The 24,955-nt window shown below is 45.0% G+C and overlaps 1 protein-coding gene across 1 annotated transcript in view; it reads right to left on the bottom strand.

Annotated features, from left to right (window-relative positions):
- Nucleotides 1–14,023: 14,023 nt before the first annotated feature.
- Nucleotides 14,024–24,955, bottom strand: part of LOC141128759 (fatty acid-binding protein, heart-like) — a 33,014-nt gene continuing 22,082 nt past the window's right edge. Inside the window, 2 exon segments of the mRNA XM_073616232.1 lie at nucleotides 14,024–15,578; nucleotides 22,603–22,704. Of these exon segments, the coding sequence (XP_073472333.1) occupies nucleotides 15,528–15,578; nucleotides 22,603–22,704 (153 nt within the window). The 3' untranslated portion in view covers nucleotides 14,024–15,527.

The raw sequence follows: 24,955 nt of genomic DNA, 5'->3' as shown, positions 1-24,955 counted from the left end.
TGACGTATCTGCCAACGGTTGCGATATGCTGCGCACAAGTATTATGAGCATGGCAATAAGTGCTCAGGATGCTCGCTAGGGCTCTCTGCAAACACTCCACATCCACATGTTCATACTGTGAGTTGCACTCCCTTCCGGGTCGATGGTGCCAGGTCGGGGCTCCGTCTGAATGGATACACAGAGCTGTGACTCGGCTCGGGTGCCCCCATAGCAAGCTGCTGGCTGTGGGGGCACTCGATGGGAGGGAGGGGCCAGGAGCAGCAAAGAGGGACCCAAGAAGAGGAAGATACAAGCTGCTCTGTGCAGAACCAACTATAAGTATAACATGTTTTAAATAGATATATGTGGCGCTAACCCACCTAAAGGGCAGTGACTAATATTCTAAATGTAAATGATAGCTAAATACTAAGCACTGTGAATGCTATAGTAAACAAAAACGCTAGCACAATGATCAAATATGAATAATAATAATAAGTGATGACGTGCAAAAAGCAATGGAATAAATTCAATCCTTAAAGTGCAATGTGCATACAAATCTAAAGATAAAACAAAAAATAGGATAAAGTATCCAAAAAAAAATATATAACACAATACAGTCCACAGAAACATGCAGTGCGACTTCTAGTGGTGACATCCAAATCTTCACAGAATAATGAGTAAACTGCAAGTGCAATGAAAAAAACAATGTGCAAAAATATGTGAATTGGTAATATAATAACTTACAAATATCCAAACAAACAGTTCAAAAATTGCATAAAATGCAAATCCCGATAGCAGCTCAGTGGGATCTTCTACAAAAAGTGCAAAAGTGCGGGTGCAATAAATAATGTGATGGCCAGTGTCTAATTGGGTATATCCGATCTTGTTCCGGAGTGCAGCAACAGTTTCCCCAGCCTCTCACCTGAAGTAGCGGCCCCCAGATGGGCTGAATCGAGCATAAACCGGCAGGTGATGGACTTGAATCCTGGGGATCTACTTCCAATAGTTTGTTATTTAAAAAAAACCCAAAAAACTAGACTTCACAATCACTTTAATACCGATTTAAAGATATTTGCTAAAATCCTCGCCAATCAGTTAAAACACCTTCCCTCCATAATCCACCCTGACCAAACGGGCTTCATTGTAGGATGTGAGGCTAGGGACAACTCTATTAGGGTGCTTCAACTTGTTCATTGGGCCCATATGCACAATCATCTGCCTACATACCCAATACTATCCACTGACGCTGAGAAAGGGTTTGATCGGGTTGATTGGGACTTTCTCAAGGCTGTTCTGGAGAGGTTGGGCCTAGGTCCCCACATGCTACGCTGGATTTCTGCGCTCAGCGCTCCCCTACTGCTCAGGTCAATAATGACTCCCTTTTCCCGGTATTCCCCAACCGGAATTATGCTAAGTCTGAAATTTTACTGATCACCATACCCCCCTTGCTACTGCTTTGAAGGGTGCTTTTTCCTTCACCTGGACATCCACTTCTTTGAGCTATCTGGGCATCCAACTCACTAACTACCTGGATTCATCTTATACTCATAATTATGCTCCCCTACTCAGTAAGATCCATAGGGATCTACAGTCCTGGGACAGAGCGACTTTCAAATAGATAGGTTGCACAAATATTATAAAGATGACTGTTTTGCCCCAAATACTTTTCTCCTGCAGATGATGCCTGTCCCCCTGCTTACAACAATATCGAACAGTTGCACTGCAGGAAATTCTTAACTGGAGATTTCACACTTCTAAGCTTTGGGATCCCCTCGAAAAAACTATCCTAGGCTGAAATTTGTCATGCGCATCGTGGGTCCCTTCGAGCAATAGAGGTCTTTAATATTGGGTCTCTCCATTGACTGTTCATGTCCTCAAGGTTTGGGATAGATTGAATAGGTCCCTAGCATTGCCCCTTCCGTTGTCACTGCTGGCCCCAGTAGAGGGCTTCCTGTGGTTTACCCTCTGGTGAGCTGCTGTCCTTTTTTGGACCCTGGGTGAGCAACAGGGATGTTAGTTTATTCTGTTTTAAAGAGGGAGCGATTTGGCAGTTTCCCTTTTCACTTTTGGAGGTATCGTAAGCTCCGTAACCTTTTTTTTTTTTTTTTGTACACAACACAATTTAGTTCAGATCAGGTCTACCCTCACAAATTTTGAACACTTGTGGGCAACCAGGGACCCCATCCCGCATATGATTTTGGCCTTCTATAAGCTACTTTCTTCGGCTGTCCCTAGCCCTAATCCACTATATAAGAGAATGGGAATGTGACTCCAGTGCAAGTTTACTGATGAGCAACTGCATTATCTCTACTGTTTGACACACTCCAGTTCAGCGGATACCAAGACACAGGAAAATAGTTACAAGTTGTTGAAGAGATGGTATCGTGTGCCTATGACCCTGGCCCGGATTTACCCATCTGTTGGCCAAAGAGGCACATTTCTCCATATGTGGGGGGATTGCCCTGTGATAATCGAGCTTCTGGACAACTGTCCATAAACACATAACGGAAAGCCTAGACAGATCTCCCCGAAGCAATTTTTACTTCACATCCCCACCATCCCCTTCTTCCACTCTAAACGCAGCCCTCTCCCCCACCACCTCAATGCTGTAAATTAGGGATGAGCTTCGTGTTTGAGTCAAACCCATGTTCGACTCGAACATCGTCTGTTCGCACGTTCCCCGAATTCCGAACAATATGAGCCTGCACGGCAGCCCTGTGTAGTGTGTGTTCCGGCGTTGAAAGAGATAGACAGAGAGACAGTGTCATTTGATTTAAGTTAGATAGATTAGGCAGGACAGTCAGTGAGTTAGCTGCACTTACAGTGTATTGTGTATATATATGCATCCCAGGTGTTGTGCGTGTATATATATATATATATATATATATATACACACTGTATTCAGTTTAGCTAGATCCGTTCCTGTTATCTTCCTACTGACAGGCAGGCTTGTCTTGTTACAGTATTTACAGCTAACTAAAGAAAATTGCTGGTGTTCTTTTGATCCTATTAGTACCACAGTCAGGCAGCTAGACTATTTACAGTTAGTGTAGTGCGTCCTCCTCAGTGTTCAGTTAAAGCTACAAGTTAGTTTAGTGTGACCTCTGCACAGTGTTCAGCTAAAACTACAAATTAGTGTAGTGCGTCCTCCTCACAGTGTTCAGCTAACGCTACAAGTTAGTGTAGTGCGTCCTCACAGTGTTCAGCTAAAACCACAAGTTAGTGTAGTGCGACCTCTGCACAGTGTTCAGCTAAAGCTACCTGTAGAAGGTTGGTGATGTTTTCCTGATCCTATCACTAACGCAGGCAGCTAAATAAGCTACAAGTTATTTTTTTGCGAGCTCTGCACAGTGTTCACCTAAAGCTACCTGTAGAAGGTTGGTGGTGTTTTCCTGATCCTATCACTACCGCAGGCAGCTAAATAAGCTACAAGTTAGTGTAGTGCGTCCTCCTCACGGTGTTCAGCTAAAACTACAAGTTAGTGTAGTGCACAGTGTTCAGCTAAAGCTACCAGTTAGGGTAGTGCGTCCTCCTCACAGTGTTCAGCTAAAACTACAAGTTAGTGTAGTGCGACCTCTGCACAGTGTTAAGCTAAAGCTACAAGTTAGTGTAGTGCATCCTCCTCACAGTGTTCAGCTAAAACTACAAGTTAGTGTAGTGCGACCTCTGCACAGTGTTCAGCTAAAGTTACAAGTTAGTGTAGTGCGTCCTCCTCACAGTGTTCAGCTAAAACTACAAGTTAGTGTAGTGCGACCTCTGCACAGTGTTCAGCTAAAGCTACCTGTAGAAGGTTGGTGGTGTTTTCCTGATCCTATCACTACTGCAGGCAGCTAAATAAGCTACAAGTTAGTTTTTTTGCGAGCTTTGCACAGTGTTCAGCTAAAGCTACCTGTAGAAGGTTGGTGGTGTTCTCATGCTACAGGCAGGCAGTTGATTTTGCTAGCTGCAGTATCAGTATATATATATCCCAGCTTAGTGCAGCTACATGCCATTAGTATGTCTGGAAGGCCAACAAGGAGAGGCAGACAGTCACAAGCTAATAAAAGAGGGCAAGCAGGCTCTGTGTCTAGAGGCAACAGTGCTGGTCGTGGAGACGGTGCATCCTCATCAGCACGTGGCCGTGGGACACGCTTGGCCTTTTTTTTCGGCAGCTGGCCATGTTGAGCCGCAACATGTGGAAGACTTGGTCGAGTGGATGACCAAGCCGTCCTCATCCTCCTCATCCTCTCTCACCCATGCTCAGGGTACTTTGTCTGGCAAAGCAGCTGCCAACGCGGCCTCTTCCCTCGGCTCAATGGCATCAGTGACTCCTTCCCTAGCCCCACCATGTCCTCCTGAGGAGTCCCTCGAACTGTTTGACCACAGTGTTGGGTACATGCTCCAGGAGGATGCCCAGCGTTTAGAAGGCTCTGATGATGATACTGAGCTAGATGAAGGCAGTAACGTGAGCACGGACAGAGGGGGTGCCCAAGAAGGACAGCAATCTGACAGTCATGCTCCCCCTGCTGCAGCAGACTGCCAGGTTTGCTCCAGTGATGAGGAGTGAGGGGATGATGAGGTCACTGACTCAACGTGGGTGCCTGATAGGAGGAGGAGGAGGCACATCACCAACGAGGCAGGATGCCCTCCAGGGCCAAGCCTAAGGGCAGCACACTGACTGCATCACACCCCAAAGCTCCGCATGTGCAGGGCGCTGCTGTCTCTGCGCGTTATTCCAAAAGTTCTTTGGTGTGGGCCTTTTTTGAGACAAGTGCATCCGATCGCACTGCTGCTATTTGCAACATACGTCTCAAGCGTATCTTGCATGGCCAAAACATCTCCCGCTTGGGCACCACATGCTTGACCAGACATATGTTGACCTGCCATGCAGTTCATTGGCAAGCGTATCTAAAAGACCCACACCAAAGAACAAAGAGGATCTCTCTTTGCTCCTCATCAGCTGAGATCTCCAACCCCACTATACCTTCAGTCCTCTCTGAGACCTGCACTGAGAGGAATGAAGTTGTAGAATTAGGTGTGTCACAGCCAAGTACTTGTGGGCAATCTGCTTTCGGTACACCGACGTCTGATTGTACCAGGCAAATTTCCCTGCCCCAGCACCGCCGAAAGAAGTTCGTTCCCAGCCATCCACATGCCCAGCGGTTGAATGCTAGCTTGGCAAAATTGCTAGCACTTCAACTGCTGCCTTTTCAGTTGGTAGACTCTGCCCCCTTCCGTGAGTTTGTGGAATGTGCAGTTTCTCAGTGGCAGGTACCCAAATGCCACTTTTTCTCACGGAAGGCGATTCCGGCTCTCTACCGGCATGTGGAAGGCAATGCCTCGCTGGACAGGGCGGTCAGCGGTAAGGTGCATATTACTGCTAACTTATAGTCCAGCAGGCATGGACAGGGACGTTACCTAAGTTTCACCGTGCATTGGGTGACTCTGTTGGCAGCTGGGAAGGATGCAGGACAAGGTGCAGTAGTGATGGAGGTTGTTCCGCCACCACGCCTCCAAAATGCCACTACTAATGATTGTGACACACCTCTCTCCTCCACCCCCTCCTCTTCTTCTTCCTCCATGGCCTCTTCCTGTGCTTGGTCCTCGGAACCAGCGGTGCTACGTAGCCATTCAAGGGGCTACGCAAGTATGCAGGCCAAAAGATGCCATGTGGTGCTTGAGCTGGTGTGCTTGGGGGACAGGAGCCACACTGGGGCAGAGATTCTGTCAGCTCTGCAGGGGCAGGTTCAGAGGTGGTTGACGCCACACCAACTTAAGCAAGGAATGACAATGGCACCAACCTCCTCTCTGCCCTCCGACAGGGACAAATGACCCATGTTCCCTGTTTGGCTCACATCCTTAACTTGGTGGTGCAGCGGTTCTTGGGCAGGTACCCGGGCTTACAGGATGTCCTGAGGCAGGCCAGGAAAGTCTGTTTGCATTTCCATGGGTCATATAATGCCAGTGCTCGGCTGGCAGACTTCCAAAAGGATTTTAACCTGCCCAAGAACTGCCTAATCTGTGACATGCCCACCAGGTGGACCTCAACATTGGCCATGCTGCAGCGGCTGCACACGCAGCAGAGGGCCATCAATGAGTACCTGTGCGACTATGGCACCAGGACAGGGTCAGGGGAGCTTGTTTTTTTTTTCCCCACGCCAGTGGGCCATGATCAGGGATGCATGCACTGTCCTGTCACCATTTGAGAAGGCCACAAGGATGGTGAGCAGTGACAGTGCATGCATCAGTGACACTGTCCCCCTTGTCCACCTGTTGGAGCACACGCTGCGTGGAATAATGGACAGGGCACTTGAGGCAGAACAGAGGCAGGAAGAGGAGGACTTCCTTAGCTCTCAAGGTCCCCTTTATCCAGACAGTGTTCCTGCGTGCCCGCCGATCACACAGGAAGAGGACGAGGAGGAGGAGGATTGTGTCAGTATGGAGGTGGAGACTGGCACTCAGCATCAGCAGCAGTCTTTAAGGGATCAGTTCCAAGAAACACATGGACTTGTACGTGGCTGGGAGGAGGTGGCTGCAGACCACGTCGTCCTTAGTGACCCAGAGGACTCCGGACCGAATGCCTCAGCAAACCTACGCTGCATGGCCTCCCTGATCCTGCAAAGCCTGCTTAAGGATCCTCGTATTCGTGGTATCAAGGAGAAGGACCAATACTGGCTGGCAACCCTCCTTGATCCAAGTTACAAGGGTAAGGTTGTGGACCTTATCTTGCCATCGCAGAGGGACCATAGGATGAAACATCTTCGGGAGGCCTTGCAGAAAGGTCTGTGCAATGCGTTCCCTGAGACTGGGAGGTTACAAACTCCTGTTTCTGGACAACGTGTTGCTGAGGCTTCGGTCAGTCAAAGAAGGAGCGGTGGAGAAGGTGGCTGTCTGACTGATGCGTTCAGACAATTTTTTAGTCCGCAGCTCCAAGGTATGATCAGTTCCAGCAACCATCGCCAGCGTCTGTTTTACATGGTGCAGGAATACCTAGGGGCAAGATCTGACTCGGACACCTTTCCCACCGAAAATCCTCTGGGTTACTAGGTCTTGAGGATGGATCACTGGCCAGAGCTTGCACAGTATGCAATTGAGCTACTGGCCTGTCCTGCATCCAGCGTTCTTTCGGAACGCACATTCAGTGCTGCTGGAGGCTTTGTAACCGATCACAGGGTGCGTCTGTCCACTGACTCGGTCGATTGACTGACCTTCATAAAAATTAATCAGTCTTAGATCACCACCAGCTACCAAGCACCTGATGCTGATGTAACCGAATAATTTTTTTTGAAATCTCAGATCCCTTCAAAGACTGCCTATGCTGATGCTGAGTGACTATCCTGAGTAATTATCCGCTTCCTCCTCAATGATCACGCTGATAGCTTGTAAGAACATTTTTGGTTCTGGGCACCGCCACCAGTGCCTAAGGCCCAATTTTTCAGCCCCTGTGTAACAGGGGCGTGTAATTACAATTTTTGATGCAATACTTTGCAGCAGGGCTCGTTCCTGCGTTACAACTAGAGTATCTGTGAGGGGTTGCAGTGTTGTGGCACCAGCACCAGTGCCTAAGGCCCAATTTTTCAGCCCCTGTTTAACAGGGGCGTGTAATTACAATTTTTGATCTAATATTTCACAGCAGGGCCCTGAGAGGGCTTACAGTGTTGTGGCCACAACACCTAAGGCCCAAATTTCTGCTGAGTATATAGGGCAGGCCCCTACTTTCAAAAATTCAACTTACAAACTACTCCTACTTGCAAACGGAAGGAGACAACAGGAAGTGAGATGAAATCTATCCCTAGGAAGGGAAATTCTCTCCTGTAAGAGTTAATATGGGAAAAACATTTCTCCTTTCCATTGATGCTTTATCACCAATCCTTGTTTCACAAAAAAACCCAAATTTTCAAAAAACATTTGTCAGTGGGACAAAAAGTGAGGTGAAATCTTCTGAAGAGGAGCACAGACAGCAAAACAAATGTCACAGGGGTGATTACCCTTCCCTATGTTTTCCAAAAAGCTTAAAATAGATTTTTTGGCTGGAGATAAACACGTTAAAAATGTATCAGTTCAAAATGACAAACAGATTCTACTTAACAACAAACCTACAGTCCCTGTCTTGTTTGCACCGCTTGTATACTGCTGTTCAGAGTACAGAGCCTGTATACTGCTGTTTCCTTTTTTAATTTGGGTGCGGGGTTCCCCTTAATATCCATACAAGACCCAAAGGGCCTGGTAATGGACTGGGTGGTACCCATGCCGTTTGTCTCACCGATTTTCATCCATATTGCCAGAACCCGACATTACATTAAAGCCGCAAGCAGTTTTAAATTACTTTTTTTCCTTTAAAAATTACATTTTGTGCAGGGACTGTTCTAAGCACGGGAAACACACGCCGCTTTACAGGCATACTATAGACCAGTGTTTCTCAACTCCAGTCCTCAAGGCGCCCCAACAGGTCATGTTTTCAGGATTTCCCTCAGATGAAACAGCTGTGGTAATTACTAAGGCAGTTAAACTAATCAAATCGCTTGTGCAAAATAATGGAAGGACTGAAAACATGACCTGTTGGGGTGCCTTGAGGACTGGAGTTGAGAAACCATGCTATAGACAACCCCCAGGTACGAGATTTAAAGGAATATTTCACTTTTTGTTTTACTTTAAGCATCATTAAAATCACTGCTCCCGAAAAAACTGACGTTTTTAAAAGTTCTTTTGCATTGATACATGTCCCCTGGGGCAGGACCCGGGTCCCCAAACCCTTTTTAGGACAATACCATGCAAATTAGCCTTTAAAATGAGCACTTCTGATTTTGAACGGTCGAGTCCCATAGACGTCAATGGGGTTCTAACGTTCATGCAAATTTTCGGTCCGTTCGCAGGTTCTGGTGCTAACCAAACCGGGGGGTGTTCGGCTAATCCCTACTGTAAATTGTCTTATACCTGTCTATTGGAAGAGCTTGTACGTTCCAAGTGAACAGGACTGGATTGGAAAGGTGACGGAGATCATGGAAGCGGAAGAGTGTTTTGATTCTATCTGGGCCCCATGGAGGAACCATGTGTCTGGGTCGGCTTCGCTTTCTTCTAATTTGGACATTGCTCCGTTGGCCCTGGCAGATCCTACATTTCAACAACTTGCCCAGGCACACCAACAAATCGTGATTTTATATTATTTTTGTATTTTATACAGTAAAACCTTGGATTGTGAACATAATTTGTTCTAGAAACATGCTTGTAATCCAAAGCACTTGTATATCAAAGCAAATTGCCCCATAAGAAATAATGGAAACAAATGATTCATTCCACAACCAATTATTCATAGGTCCTTCAGTTTATAGTCCATAAAAAAAAAAAGATTTATAGCAATGTGACCAGGCTGTGTAACCATAAAACTCCCATCTACAAATGAAAGCCTCCACAAGGATTAAAAGCCAAATCCAGCAGGCACTCCAGAGTATAAAAGAGAAGAGAGGCGCCTCTAAATGTAGCAAAATGTTGTACCTTCATTAAATGTAACCATATTGCTACACTTGGAGGCGCCTCTCTTCTCTTTTATACTCGGTTGTGACAGGATGCTACTTGTATATCAAGACATTGCTTGTATATCAAGTCAAAATTTATTTAAAAATGTAGCTCGTCTTGCAAAACACTCACAAACCAAGGTTTTACTGTATATTTTTTTTTATCAGCCCATGAACCAGCTCTGATTGACATATTTTCAAACTTTAGCGTTATTTGGCATCCCATAAGTTTCAAATATTTTTTTTATTATGTGGTTTTGATTTAGGTTTTTCTTATTTATTCTATTAAGCCATTGCCAGACGCTCTTTTCTGTGAATTGGTGGGTGGTCTCACTCTAGCAAGGCCAACTCTTTATTTCACCCACTGTCTGGCTGCCACCGACGGGAGGCTTGAGGGCACTCAGATGATATATGTGGTTTTACCCCAAGAGTGCCTGGTCCCGACCTTGAACCGTCCGGTGGCCAAGTGAGACACCCCCAAACTTACACTTGGTTGTGCGCTTCACTTCTGATAGCACAACATGCCAATGTTTGTACTAATTGTGTTTGTGATGTTCTCCGTTTTCTTTCCCGCCCCCTTTTTTTTCCCTTCAAAAGGTTTCATATCAGCTTACGCCCAGCACATCCCCCGTCTGCTGTATAGCATGTAAGAGGAGGGAGAATGCAGTAGGTTAGGTCTGCCCCACCTCCTTCCCATGTCCCTCCAGTGCCCACAACCCCCCCCCATGCAGCCAATCTGTGCCTGGGAAGGGGGTGTGGGTGGGAGATTTCAAAGCAGCCAGTGCTCCTGTCCTGATGTCTCCCTGAGCCTCTGAAGACAATGGAGCCTCGGGTGAAGTCTCCCCCCTTTCTCTTCCTTAAATCTGCCATAGGCTTCCTGCCTTCTATGTACCATAATGATACTCTTTCCTTTCCTCCATATACCATAGTTATCCTTCCCTCTCTGTCCCTTCCTAAGGGTTGGTTCATACTGCAGTACTTATTCTCTGGTTCCATCCCAGGTCCTTCATAATCCTCCATTTTAAGCCCCGTCTATTTACAGTGTATACAAAACCAGATGCATTGGAAGTAATTTTCTAAAAATGATTGTGTTGCAGTTTATAGGTATCCCTGAGACTCCATTGTCCCTTAATTCCTGCTGCACTGGGCAAGACCTCTGTTCAGGCCTCCTGTCCAGATCTTCCCATGCCATCATCTGCACAAGACCCAAAGGTAAACAGAGATCCCTCTCTTATGGCCCATACACACGATTCCTCCCCCCCCCCCCCAAGTATGCAGATCAGGACCTCCTGGCCTCTGCCCAAAAACTTCCAGAAGCTTCTCCAAGTTCCTAGAACCAGAGACCTGCCCCACAGAGGTCTCCAGCCTGACCTAGATTAACCTAACCCAATTACAGACTCTCAAAATACATTTACCAACACTTATTGCACACTAGCGGGTGTCACACATGGCTCAGTGTACACAAACACTGACCGGCAGAGAGAAGAGTGAAAGAGCCAAATCGTGTGTCATAAAAACCTGTCAGGTTTTTTTATTTTTAGGATTAAAGTGGTTGTAAAGGCAGGTTTTTTTTTTAAATCTTCATGCATTAGGATAAAAAGCCTTGTGTGCCGCAGCCCCCTTAATACTTACCTGAGGTCCATCTAGATCCAGCAATGTTGCAGTAGTTTCTGGTCAGGCCAGGACTCCCCTCATTGGCTGAGGCAGCACAGCACCATCCTGCTGCTGTCAAAGTCAGTGAGCCAATGAGGAGAAAAAGGGGGTATGGTGGGGCCAGGCCACAGCGCTATGTGGCTTGGGTGCCTCCAGAGCAAGCTGCTTGCTCTGGAGGCACGCAACAGGAGGGGCTAGGAGCACTGAAGAGGGACCCCAAGAAGAGGATCTAGGCTGCTCTGTACAAAAACCACTGCACCGAGGAGAGAAGTATAACATGTTTGTTGCTAGTTAGCAAACTGAATGTTGTGGGATTTTAGTTCTTGTAATAAAAATTGGCTGTTTTCCGAGGTTTAGAAAGCAGTATTTAACCACTAACAGACTGCCCGCCATCATTATATGGTGGCACTTTGAAGAGGACTATCGTTGTTATGGCAGCAGATAGCTGCCATGACCCTGGTATCTTCCTCAGCGGGCGGTCATCTTTCAGAGGAAAGTAGTCTCTGGTGTATTTGCCGCAAGATTAATTTTAATCTGTGGTGGGAGAGAGGGGGGGACCCCCCTCCTGCCACTCTCTGGTGGTCACCACCAGTAGCGGCGGAGACAATTGGGTCCTTTGCCCTGCTTGCCTGGCTGCTGAGTGAGGGGCAGCTGCACCCCCACTTGGCTCCATAGCATTGACTGGCAGAAGTCACTTCCGCCCAATGCCCTTTTTTTTAAAGTGTCAATAAAAAAAAAAAAAAAAATTTAAAGTGCCCCATCACAACAAGCTTGCACACAAAAGCAAATGCATATGCAAGTAGCGCCCGCATATGAAAACGGTGTTTAAACCACATGTGTGGTATTGCTGTGATCGTTAGACCAAAAGCAGTAATTCTAGACCTTCTCCAACTCAAAACTGGTAACCTGTAGAAATTTTTAAACATCACCTATGGAGTTTAAGGGTAAAGGTTTGCCATTCCACGAGCAGGTGCAATTTTGAAGCATGACATGTTGGGTATCAATTCACTTGGCACAACATTATCTTCACAAGAAGGAAAAAAAAAAAAAAAAAAAAAAAAAAAAAAAACCCAACCAACACCACTGCACAAATATGGTGTGACAGAAAGTATTGCAATGACCTCCATTTTATTCTCTAGGGTGATATACATTTAATATGTTTGGGGGTTCCAAGTAATTTTCTAGCAAAAAATAAAAGAAATGATTTTAACTTTTAAACACTGAGTCTGAAAAAAAATCCTTAAGTGGTTAAATTTGGTGGCACAAGGTTTGATTACCTTACTAAAATGTGCTGTAAAGCAAAGTGTATAAAACATTTTATAGTACACTGTCTGAATACCCATATACTCTGAAAATTAATAGCAAGAAAAAAAAAAAAAAAAAAAAAAAAGTAGTAAAAATAAATCTGCATTATAAAGAAAGATCCAACAGCAGCACTTTAATATACTGAGTGCATGAGAATGTCTTAGCTCTCTGGGAGTATCTAACCTGGGGAATTATAAGGGTGTGGGAAATATGGAACAGCTGTTTGTAAAACAGTTCTTAATCCAAGAACAAGTTAGGAGAGTGTTAAGAAAAACATTAAAATTGTATACTTCTAATATTTCTGGATGGACTAATTCATTTTGTGCAACTTATCCCTGTATTCCCATTTGGACAGCCGATTTTAAAAGTTTGAACTAGAAATAAAACTTACTGATAAATTTCTTCTTGTTCCAGCAGCCTCCTAGAAGCAGCCAATAAAAGGTTAATGAATATATAATCTGTTTTCAGCAATGCAGGCCCCTGGCTGTGCACATTTCCTGTTCTGCTCCCAGGGGACAGGCTGCTCATACACCTCAAAAACACAGCTGTCTTTTCTTGTAATAGCCAGGAAGTTTAACAGTGGAGATGACCAGGCCATGCTGGGAACACAACTTGCCTTTAAGAACAGTAATTCATTAAAATATGCTTACCCTAGTGCAGCATTCCTAAAGCTGCAGATAAAGGATTGTCATCTTGCTTCTGATTTTTCTACTTTAGAAGTCTTTGACCCAGAAAAAAAGCATGGGGCCAATAAAGTCTGAAACTTTTGGCTTGTGTTTGAGATAGCCAGGTAGGGAATTTTTAAAAAGTTAAGTGATTTTTCAGATTTTCTATTCTCACTGGTTTTTCTGCTCTAGTTTTAGAGTGTTCAATGCAACTATTAAAGGGAGTCCTGGCATTAGCTTTAAACCAGCTACCAAGCAGTATGGAAGCATGCCAAAAGCTTGTTTAAGCTACACCCTGCACTTATGCCAAGTGGCTCTGGGTCCCCTCAATACCATGTACATTACAGGCTATGCTTCTGGTGCAGTTGCATGGTAAAGGGTGTACTGACTCTTTCCACCTGTATAAACCCTCCCCCCTCCCCTGACTGCTCACTTCCAGTGGCTATCTGGATATTGCCATGGCCAAACAGTGCCGCTTGTCAAACCTGTGCATTGAATGGTTCCATACAGCCATAAGCCAAAATGCTGGCGTTGCAGAAAAAAAAAAAAAGCCACAATCAGGAGGGGTCATGGAGGGTAGTGGCTGCCAGTGTGAAGCCATCCTGAAGGTCTATATACAGTGTGCAAAACTAGGCAAGTCTGAAATACATTCTCCAAGTGGTTGTCCCAGTAATTTAATTTCTTATTAAAACCAAAAAATGGCCAGCGCACTGTGCGTCTAAGAACATGAACTGTAGTTGGGTGTTCAATGCTACCTTTTGCATTCGAATGCAGCACTGCTCAAAACATGTTTAATGGTGAATAAAGGACCAAGTTGCAGAAAGGCCAAGAGCCTCACAAAAAATGTCTTCCCACTATGCCATTAAAGTTTATGGGAATCTGTTGAACAGTATACAGGCGCTCAACAAAATACATTTACTCTAAATCAAATATTGTTTAGCAAAACAGAAGTTTATTTGGCATGGAATTCCTTAGTCTACAAAAGGCATTCAAGTGTAGGAATACAATAGTTGACAAATCCATAATTAACGTTGACAGAAGTGTTTACCAGGTCTCTCTACAATATGGCCACCAAGGAAACCATAAGAAAGTTTCAGTGCTTGTTACCTCTGACTCTGAACAATCTATAGGAATGGTTTAATTAGCCAGTAGAAGATATGAGGGCACTTAAGTTTTTGAAGCATTTTAGGAAAACCTATAGCTGGACTTTAAAACGTGTGCATTACAACAGGTTACAAAGAATTGTATCCATTTATAAAAAAATAAAAACATTTAACCAAGAATTAGCCCAATGGAGAAATTAGGAGTATGAACACTGGTAGCCAACAAATATATGCACATAGAATATTTTAACACTTGTGTTGGTGTGTTTAGTACAGTACACATCCTGCTACATTTTTATAATACAAAGTTATCAGCTTTTAATTTTTCAAAGTAAATACAGTCTAGACAAGTCCAAATAATAATCCAAGGACTTCTCTAGTACTATTAAAATGTTTTAAGTTTCATGGACTAGTGTACCCAGCCACAAACTCCAAATAATGTGGCTGAATGTTGTGGAATTTTGGGAATATTTGGTGTTAAGGGGCTTATTTCACAAGCCACTGAAAGAGCCAACGTGCTGTGCAGAATGCAGTAACCCAGTCAGATTAGTGTAAAGGGAATATTAAATAGAGATTACAAGATCTAGCCAACTGTTTTTTGCCTTCTTGTACAAATACTACACACAAAGTGTAGGAGAGAAAATAGCCAATTGAAACATAGGCCTTTTGCCTTATTGTATAAACCCTATATATGAAAAATGTAGGCAATAGCCAAGTGAAACTTGGGCCTCATCAATGCAGCTTCAACACCTTGACATTGGTGGCACAGTGCATTAGAAAGTCTTGCTTGCTGCCTGATTAATGTGCATGCCAAAGGTTACATGGCAACACATGTAAATATGCATTCACTGAACCACGCCCACAGATTTAAGTTGGATACTACAATTTCTAAACTGAGCAACAGAAAGGATTACTAAACACATTTCCTGCTTCCACCATGCATTAATGCCAGGTAATAAAAGCACCTCTAAAATGCAAAAGAGCCAGAGATTGACATTATATAAAAAATGAAATACTGTGATGCTACAGGATTATCCCTGTATAACAAGTGTGAATTCTTCCCTTTGTGATGGGTTCAGTGGTGTTTACGTAGGGGGTGTTCTCTCCCCCCCCCCCCCCCAAAGAAAAGTAGTCAGCTATGAGAATGCAAAAACTGCAAAACAGACATCTTTGGCACAAATAAAATTAGGAGCAAGTAATCAGTGCTTCAGACTTTCCCAAGGATTCATAATACTGTTGTGGCCCAGATGGCAATAGAGGAAACAAGTAGTGAAAGAATTAACGGTTAGAAGAAATCTTGTAGACATTGAACTTAGGGCAATGTAGCTTGTTCAGACTTTTTCATAGTGACGAGTGCTGACGACTTCTCCCAGGGTTAGAGTCTGTTAAGACACAAAGGAAAAGTGTTCAGAAATGTTCAGTGCTTGTTTTGCAGAATGTTACAGTAAATATCCACCTACATACAGCCTGAGCCCACCAAGTATTTCACTTACAGTATATGTGACTAGGACTTTGTCAAAGGCAGTGGCCTAGGTTACATCCACCCTGTAACAGAAAAATGTCCCTATAGAGATACAACATACACACCATCTTTCTACATATTGTACACCTTTAGAAGAATTCAATTAGGAGGAGATGTAGCACCCTGATGTCTAGGCAGGGTTGCTCCTAAATTTACCTGCCAGGTATAGTTGCCTTGGACAGTTAGGGATAAATTGATTTCCCCCCTAAGCCTGGAACTGCTGCACCTGTCACTGGGTGGCCAGGTACCTGGCGACATTGGATAAGATAAGGGCAATGCAAGGACAGATGAGTATATGGGGTGTCTCAGCCAAGGGGCAGGGTTTTTCTTGGCCCCTTGGGAGAACCTATATAATTGGGTTGAGTCAATGATCAGGGTTCTGTGCCACCTGGACATCTGTCTGGGTGGACACGTGTTGTGCTGCTAGGCCAGTTTGGGCCTATCCTGGGCACATCTGTCTGCTAGGCTGTCTGAGGGCCTATCCAGAAGCAAAAAAGAGCAGCGTAGGGTTGGGATTGCGGCTTGCTACCAGGGGCCACGGTGAGTATCTGAAGTACCAGAGCAGTATTCTCACCAACCGGGGACGGTGAAGAACCAGGAACCCAGCCAGTGGGGTGATGCTTGGAGATTATCTGGAGTGCCAAGCCAGGGACCCAGCAGGGAAGCGGGGGTGATGCTTGAGGAAGATGTGCAAGATTAGAAGAGCTCACGGGATTCAGTGGCAGTGAATTAGCAAGTCTCGTGAGAGACTGGGAGCTCAGTGGGCTGAGAATATACAAGAAGTGATTGTATAAAAGTAAAGGAGTTCTTTACAATTTGTGTTAGGAACTGTTCTAAGACTGTTGCCATAGGAGACAGCGCTCCTACACATGCAGACGTAGTGCCTTGCTGGGCGCATTACCATGCATGGCCGTCTACCTGTAGAAGTCAGTCTGCCAATTGACATTGCAACTACTAAAGGGTGTCCTGGCCCTAAACCCTCTCTCCCACAGTTCTGTTCAAGAGAAAAAAAAAATATTTGCATTCAAGGAGTGTCTGGTGCCCATGAATCCACCTTACATCACACCCACTATGCCTTGCAATCCACGCTATACAGAAGGACGTCAGCAGTTCCTGGATCTGGAGGTTCTCATTAGACTAAAGGAAGCCTGGGACCTTGCTACATTTATAAAGGAAGCTCAAAATGTTTATCATACTAAAGGCAAATGAGTAATTTTGGATAAAGTAAGGGATGATTATAACCCATGTTTGTTTTGTCATCTGTGTCCCATTGGGAAGATTTCCTGTCACTTCCTGTTCCATAGTTAAAAAACTGCAAAGTAAGGAAATCTCTGGTTGTCACCGGAACTATTGTCCCCTCCTGTTGTGGTGACAACCCAAAATTTGGGATTTTTTTTACTTTCAGTGATAAGGTCAAAATCCTAAAGTACATAGTGTACCACAATGCAAAAAACTGAGTTATGCCGCGTACACACGGTCGGACTTTTCGTCTACAAAAGTCCAACGGACGCCGACGGACTAAAGCTGGCTGGTAATCCGATCGTGTGTGGGCTTCTCCGGACTTTCAGCAGACTTTTTCAGCCTCAAATCCGACGGACTTTAGATTTGAAACATGCTTCAAATCTTTACGTCGTAACTACGACGGACCCCGAAATCCGCTCGTCTGTGTGCTAGTCCGACGGACAAAAACCCATGCTAGGGCAGCTATTGGCTACTGGCTATGAACTTCCTTATTTTAGTCTGGTGTACGTCATCACGTACGAATCCGTCGGACTTTTGTGTGGTCGTGTGTAGGCAAGTCCGTTCGTTAGAAAGTCTGCTGCAAGTCCGCCGAAAGTCCGCAGGAAGTCTGTCGGACAGGCTGTCGGACTTTTGTAGACGAAAAGTCCGACCGTGTGTACGCGGCATTAGTCTTACCAGTAACTTGGTTTCCAGTAGTCTCCCAGGGCAGCCCTTGAGATGGAGTTCCTCCATCCAAAACAGGTAACATGTTATCAATAGTTTCTTTAAAAGGTGGTCCCTGGTCAGAGAACTAAAGGCCAGAATCTGAAAGACCTAAAAACCCCGCAAGGTTAAACAGGGTGGGATCTTGCTGCCCTGGAAGACTACTGGAAACAGTAACAGTAATCCTCACCCCCCCAGTCATCTTCCAGGTCAGCTCTTGAGGATAACCAAGTAGTCAGACTAAGGTGGGACAATGGCTTTGAGGACTTTCCTACCAAAAGCCTGGTCCTGACTGGATATCCAGCCCAAGGTTGAATAAAGGTAGAGAATCTTTACCAAGTTGCTGCCCTGCAAATTTGCTCCGGGGTAGCTCCAGCCTTAGCCCTTAGTTTTTTTGGCCGTGTTACTTGCATAACTCTAGCCTAGTATAGCCGACTTGATCCATCTGGCTAGCGTCTTCTTGGATGCTTGTTTACCTTTTGTGCTTTTCCAGTGTACCAGGACGAATAGTAATGCTCTGAACTACAAATTGTGACATCAAGTACTGTAGTAGGCCTCTAACATCTAGAAGGCTTAGTTCTTGTTCTTTACCATTAGTCAGTGCAAAAAAAAAAAAAAAAAAAAAAAAAAATTCTGGGATTTGTGGAAAGGTGACATCACTTTTGGTGTAAATCCTGAATCCGTCACTGAATTCTGAGAAAAGGCTCAGACAGAACCTGGAGTTCCTATCCTATGTGCTGTAGTGATAGCCATGAGGAAGATAGTTTTGAGTAGCAGGCGTAAAGATGTTACTTGTAGAGACTCAAAGGGTTTTTTGACGATCCCCCTCAGTACCAACCACAGATCCCATGTGGGACATTGTGTCTTGCTGTCACCCTGCTGTAGGAATTCTAGGATAGTCGGTGTATCCATCTGTTATTTTCAGTGTACCAGCTGTTACAATATTTCCAGGTCTTTCTGTGAGTGGCCCTGGTGTTATGCTTCCTGGTGCCACCACTTTGAGAGTCCTTTCGATCTCAGGATGTTTTCCTCAGTAACCAGGCTGCCCATTTGATGCTTTCTTGCTTTAGGGGTCCCTGACATCATCCCTGTGAGGAAGTAGCCAAGGCTGGTCTGAATGACTGAGGAGCTGAGAGAACCAGGCGCTCTTGGGCTAATATGGTGCCATCAATATCAGTTTAGTCTGCTCCTGTAGGAATTGTCCCACGCGAGGAATCTGATGTACCCTGGTGGGGGTGTGTAGCACATCTTGAAATCCCATGGGTTTAAGTGAGTTTATCCCCAGATAGATGCCAGTCTCACGCATAGAAAAACTATTCACCTTAGTGTTTTTCCCAGGATGCAGAGAGATCCTTTTTGGGATTCCCTAGCAGGCTGTAATTTCCCTGAACACCTCTGGGTGTAATCTCTCTCCACCCACAGATCTGGTTTGAGATGTGGATTGAGGGGAGCCTCGTGCTCACCTAGGCTACTACTGTGGCTTTGTCTGGCAAGATTAGGTTGTGCTGACTTAGCTAGTCTTGGAAGGGTTCTATGGCTTTAGTTATAGCCATAAGCTCCCTCCAGTTCAAAGATGCCTGGGCTTTTTCCAGGGACCACTTCCCCTGAGCAGGCTGACCTGCTAGGTGGGCTCCTTATCCCCAACTGCTAGTGTCCATGGTCAACTTCGAGGTTGGTAAATACCATGCCAGACCCTGGTTCAGATATGTGGTCCCACCACCATAGCGAGGAAGTGCATGTTCTGTGTAGATCCTCTGGTTGCTCTTTTAAGAGAGGTTTGTAGAGGCCTTCGATACTTTGCCCCTTGTACTGTAGGCATTGTTGAGGCCAGACATCAGCTCTGATATTGGGAGGTTGTGCCAGGTCTTTCACCAGCTGTACCTCAGATGGTGCCGCGAAGAGCAGGTCGTCTAGGTAAGGCACCACTTTCATTTTCTGCAGCCTCAGAGGGGCCAGAGCTTCTGCTAGGACTTTGGTAAATATCCTGTGACGATGATCACCCAAAAAGGAAGAGCCCTGCTTTGGAAATGGTACCCTTTTCCCCTCTATATCTGGCAATTTTCTTGTATGGGAACAGGCATCCCTGAAATCCATGGACGCCATGAAAGTTCCTGGTTGAAGAATGTTCCTGACTGAAAAGATCGATTCCATGTGAAATTTCTTGCATCATATGATTCAGGGGTTTTAGATTTAATATTAGTCAAAACTTCCCAGAAGGTTTTTTGATCAAAGACTTGAGTAGAAACCCTTTAAAGGGTTTTTCTTCCTCTGGGACTGCAGTATAGACCTTCTCGTCTACCATCTCCCCAGCAACAGTGGGAGAGCACTTGCCTTCTTGGGATCCCTGGGAAGTTTAGTTAATAGAAATCTCTGGAGGAAGACAGTGTATTCCAGGAAGTAACCCCTTACGATGTCCAAGATAAATTTGTTGGCTGTTTTCTGCCACTGAGGTAGGAAGGTAGCCAGCCTTCCCCCCATTGATGTTCTGTAGTCACTGTTTTGGCCAGCAGAGTCAAAGAGGACATTACTTTTTGGCTTCCCCTTGTGACCTGTCTAGCGCTATTTGGATAATCCTCTTGTGGACATTCTCTTCATCCACGAAAGTCTTTTGTGGAGGTTTAGGCTTTTCAGGCAGGAAGGTTTTCTTCCTGTCCACCATTCTTTCTAGGGCTTTGTCCAAGCCTGTTCCAGATTAAAAAAAAAAAAAACCTCCGGGAAATGGGAGGTTACATAGTCATCTTGGATGCAGGATCCCCTGACTGAGTCTTAATCCAAATAGCCTGTCTGGCTGCCAGTTTGACAGACTGCCATCGCGTCCACTATGTAACTGACCGTCTTGGAGAGAATTGGTAAGGTTTTTAGAATTTCCTAGGTGTACAATTCTTGATATGGTCTTGAAGTTGGGAGAGCCAAAAGGCGATGTTTCTTGCCACGCAAGTGGTGGCGAGCGCAGGCTTCAGACTGGCAACACTTGTTTCCCCAGGCTATTCTCAAGATAACGTCACCTCTTGCCCATACAATCCTTCAGATTAGAGGTTGACCGATATGGGTTTCTCTGGCCGATGCCGATATTCAGAAATCGAGGCGGCCGAGATGCCAATTTTTTTGGGGCCCGATATGTTAAGCCAATTTTTTCCCTTCATCTCAAAATCTAACAGTTAGACCCCTTTCACACTGGGGCATTTTCAGGCACTTTTGGACTAAAAATAGCACCTGTAAAGTGCCTACAAAACAGCTCCCCTGCAGTCTGTGTGAAAAACCTCCAATCAGTTCTTCATTAGTATCTATATCTATGATCTTTGTGAGGCTATGGGAGAGGAACTTTCAGAGGGAGCTGTAGGAGATGTTACCTCTGAAACAGATTTGAGACCCTTAAAGGTAGAAGCCCTCACGGATCCCAAATATATGTAGACTGCATCTGACTTTAACCTGTCTATGCACACTTGACATAGTGGTTCTGTGTATTCCAAGGGCATCTTGGTAGCACATTTTGCACACCGCTTCCTAGGAGTGGGCTTTGGGTCTTTTGGTGGTTTGACCTGCCAGAAGACAAAACACAGGGGACCCCATGGCAGTGAGAAATAAGGACACTCCACCACACCATGAATACAGTGCACACCAGCTGAAACCAGCAACCCCCTGCTGAGCCCCAGCTAGCTAGTGACCACCACTACCTAGCTGCTGTCTCCACTATATTTGAAGGTAAAGGACACCCCTACCTGTGTCCACCTCCCAGAGCCTGGGAAGATAGGATGTCATCTTCCTCCTGCATCCTGTGGAGTCTGCTGTATCCTGCAGCTGCTCCCACATGTAATGGCACCAGCTGGCCATCCATCCTCCCTGTGCCTTTAAGGGGCCAGACCAGCTCCCCGGCACTCACCATCCCACCCCAGACACGACGACTTCTAGGTAAGCTAGACTCCAGCACACGCCCCCCCCCCCCCCCCCCCCGCTGGAGCTCGCCAAGGGGATGCCAGGACACCACCCCCTGCAAAGGAGGGTTGTCCCAAACCCGACCACCTAGAAAGAAGTAGAGACACCCCTCCCACCACAGCTCAGAGGCTCACACTGCCTTCTCCCTGCTGTAGCCTGAGACACATGCCGCAGCCAGCCCTTGAGATTGAGCCTCTGTCCCTCAGGCAACAGGTCTCCTCCGGATGGAGGAAACACCAAGAGTGACCGCCATTTAAACTATTTGTGTTTGGAGGGACGAACTATGACAAGGGCTGACCTGGAAGACTGGGGGAAAGTGTGATTTGGTCCGCAATGCCTTTTTATGCAGCACCTCTTTTTTGATTAATAAACACAAAAGCATAAAAACATAGAAGGCAAACTTGTCATTTTGGAGTAAGAGGGTTATAACCTCTGTCAGATTTTTTTGCCACCTGTGTCCCATTGGGGAGATTTCTCTTCATTTCCTGTCCCAGTGAAAACAGAAATGAGAATCCCTGGTCATCACCAGAACTAGTGTCCCCATTCGAAGATTTCCCCTCTGTTCTGGGGACAACCCATACATTTTAAATCTTGCCATTATATTACCATCTTAACAGTAAGCATAACAAAATCGAGAGTGTGAAGCTCTCCAACAGGGGCATAGACATTTTTAGCAGAGCAAAACCATTCTTTAAATTTTAAAATTGTATTAACATCTAATCTATTGCACACATCTCAATAGAGGGCACTACTTAATGCTCCCATAACAAAAGTATGCAGTACTGTGCTATGTCTGTATAAGGGTTAACACTGCAAAGTGGTTTGAACAAGATAACTGAGCAAACATAGCTGAGTAATTGTTTGAAGTGAATGGAAAGTCAAAGCAATCTCAACTCAAGTCAGACATGGAGGTCAAACATGTAGAATGCCTATGGTCGTCTGTCTTTGTGTTGTGCAATGTATGTAGGCAGAACTAAAGAACTTATGTAAAATGTATTTCTACTTACCAGGACAAGTTTGTCACCATCTACTTCTCGTATTAGTGTGGTCTCATTCCCATCCCATTTCTGAACGTGTTTCAATTTACCGTCTTCTACAGTTACCAAAGACTAAAAAAAAAATAAAAAAAATAAATTTATGTATCTCATTTAGTGTTAGAGGTATACAATAAAATATTTATAAATGCTTTAATAGCACCAACATGGTGCATGACTGGTCTGTGAATGTAAATCACATTCACTTTGATGGTTACCAAGATGAAAGCTACTGGCATCCTAGCAACCAATGAGGCAAGTCACAATGACAATGGGCAGAGCCTGATGGAGAATCGCTCTCATGTCTGCCTAGCCTGTGATGTACAGCAGATGGCAGTGAGCAGATTCACTAGCCACCATTTAGTCCAATAGTAGTTAAGAGTAGCTCTAGATCTGCCCACGGCTGTGAACCTGATGGGAAAGGAGTCCCAGGTCCCCATTAGGCTCTGTTTCACAGCTCCTCAGCCACGTGCCTGTTGACAGGTGCAGTGGCCGGAGAGGAAGGGTAGAAGTGAGCACACTAAATGGGGTGTACAGTGAGGACACTCCTTCCTCAGTGTAGACATTGACATTTTTGGTCCTGCTCCCTGGTGAGATTCTAAATGTTCTCCAAGTACTGTCTCCCCTTCTCTTCCAGTGGGACTACTACTGTGTAAGTGATGGGAGGCAGTATCACTCAGGTATTTAGGCTTGTCCTATGTAATAATGCATTCTATGGACTTAATGACCACCTTTTACTAGATTACATTTTTTTGTATATATTTCCCTGAAGTTCAACTTAAACTTCCCTGTGAAATTTACAATTTATCACCTGTTACAGATGTAACCAATACTACGGTATACTTAGAAGTTCTAAATCCTGTATTTATGTATATTCCAGCCTGATACAGTGGACCAATCAGCAAGAACTCTGCATTTAAACCATTATGCAATCCACAATCAAATTGGATGCCAATTGTATTGATTTGGCTATGGATTGTCTGCCAGGCTTCCTGTAGACAGATGTGCCTACTATGAAAGCTAAAGGGTGGCGTGCTGTGGAAATGGTTAATGGCATGGAGGTTTGGGATAGTCTCTGGGGGGATAGGGGTGGCAGGGTGACCTTGCACCACAACCATGAGCCAAGCTTTTAGTTTGCATTGTGCTCCCATTGAACTCAATGGGCAAGTTTAAAAAGGCAGTGCCTATTAGGCCTCATGCACACTGGATGCTTTTACAGCGGCTGTTTTAGCTTCAAGCGTTCTTTCTGCAACCAGTAAATGCCCCAGCATGTTATCCAATGCATCCATGCACACATAGGGTGTTATTAGCATGGTTTGGCAGGGGCGTTGTGGCTGGGAAAAAACCCCAGAACTATTGGGTTTCAGCTGTAAAAACGCTCTGATAAAAGTTTAAAGACGCAAAAAAAAAAAAAAAAAAAACAGATCGTGTTTATCAGCATTTTTGAACCATAAGCTTGTGGGAGTATAGTTTTGCTTAACCACTTCTGGACCGCTGCATGCCAATATATGTCCCAACTTTGAAGAGGGATCTTTGTTATGGCAGCAGCTAGCTGCCATAACCCTGGTATCCTCTGCAGCAGGCGGTCCGGTTTCCATCAATCGTGGTCTCTGCCGGGAATTCGCCGCAAGACCACTTTTAATAGGTGGTGGGAGAGAGGCCCCTCCCGCTGCTCTCTGGAGCAGTTGGCAGCTTTGGAGGCAATTGGGTCCTCTTCCGTGTGAGGTATGGAGACGAGTGAGGGGGAAGATGGCCCCCATACCATTGCATGGGCAGAAGAGACGTCAAAAAGTCACTTCCGCCCATAGCTCTTAAAAAGGGCCTTTATTTTCAAATGACATTTTTACTTTTATTACATTTTAGTGTAAATGCGAGATCTGAGGTCTTTGACCCCAGATCTCATTTAAGAGGTCCTGTCATGCTTTTTTTTTTATTAAAAGGGATGTTTATATTCCTTGTAATAGGAATAAGAGCGACAATTTTTTTTTTTTTTTTTACAAAAGTTTTAAAACGCAGCTCGTCCCGCTGAGCTTGCGTGTAGAAGCGAATGCATACGCTAGTAGCGTCCGCATATGAAAACTGTTCAAAACACACGTGAGGTAATGCCACGGTCGTTAGAGCAAGAGCAATAGTTCTAGACCTCCAACTCAAAACATGCAACCTGTAGAATGTTTTAAACGTCGCCTATGGAGATAAAGGGTAAAAGTTTGTCACCATTCCACGAGTGGGCGCAATTTTGAAGTGTGACATGTTGGGTATCAATTTACTCGACATAACATTATCTTTCACAATACATATAAAAAAAAAAAAAAAAATATTGGGCCAA

This window comes from Aquarana catesbeiana, linkage group LG02 (genome assembly GCF_042186555.1).
Source record: "Aquarana catesbeiana isolate 2022-GZ linkage group LG02, ASM4218655v1, whole genome shotgun sequence".
Taxonomy (NCBI): Eukaryota; Metazoa; Chordata; class Amphibia; order Anura; family Ranidae; genus Aquarana; species Aquarana catesbeiana.
Note: the sequence above shows the minus strand (reverse complement) of the source record. Positions and strands in the feature narration are given on the sequence as shown.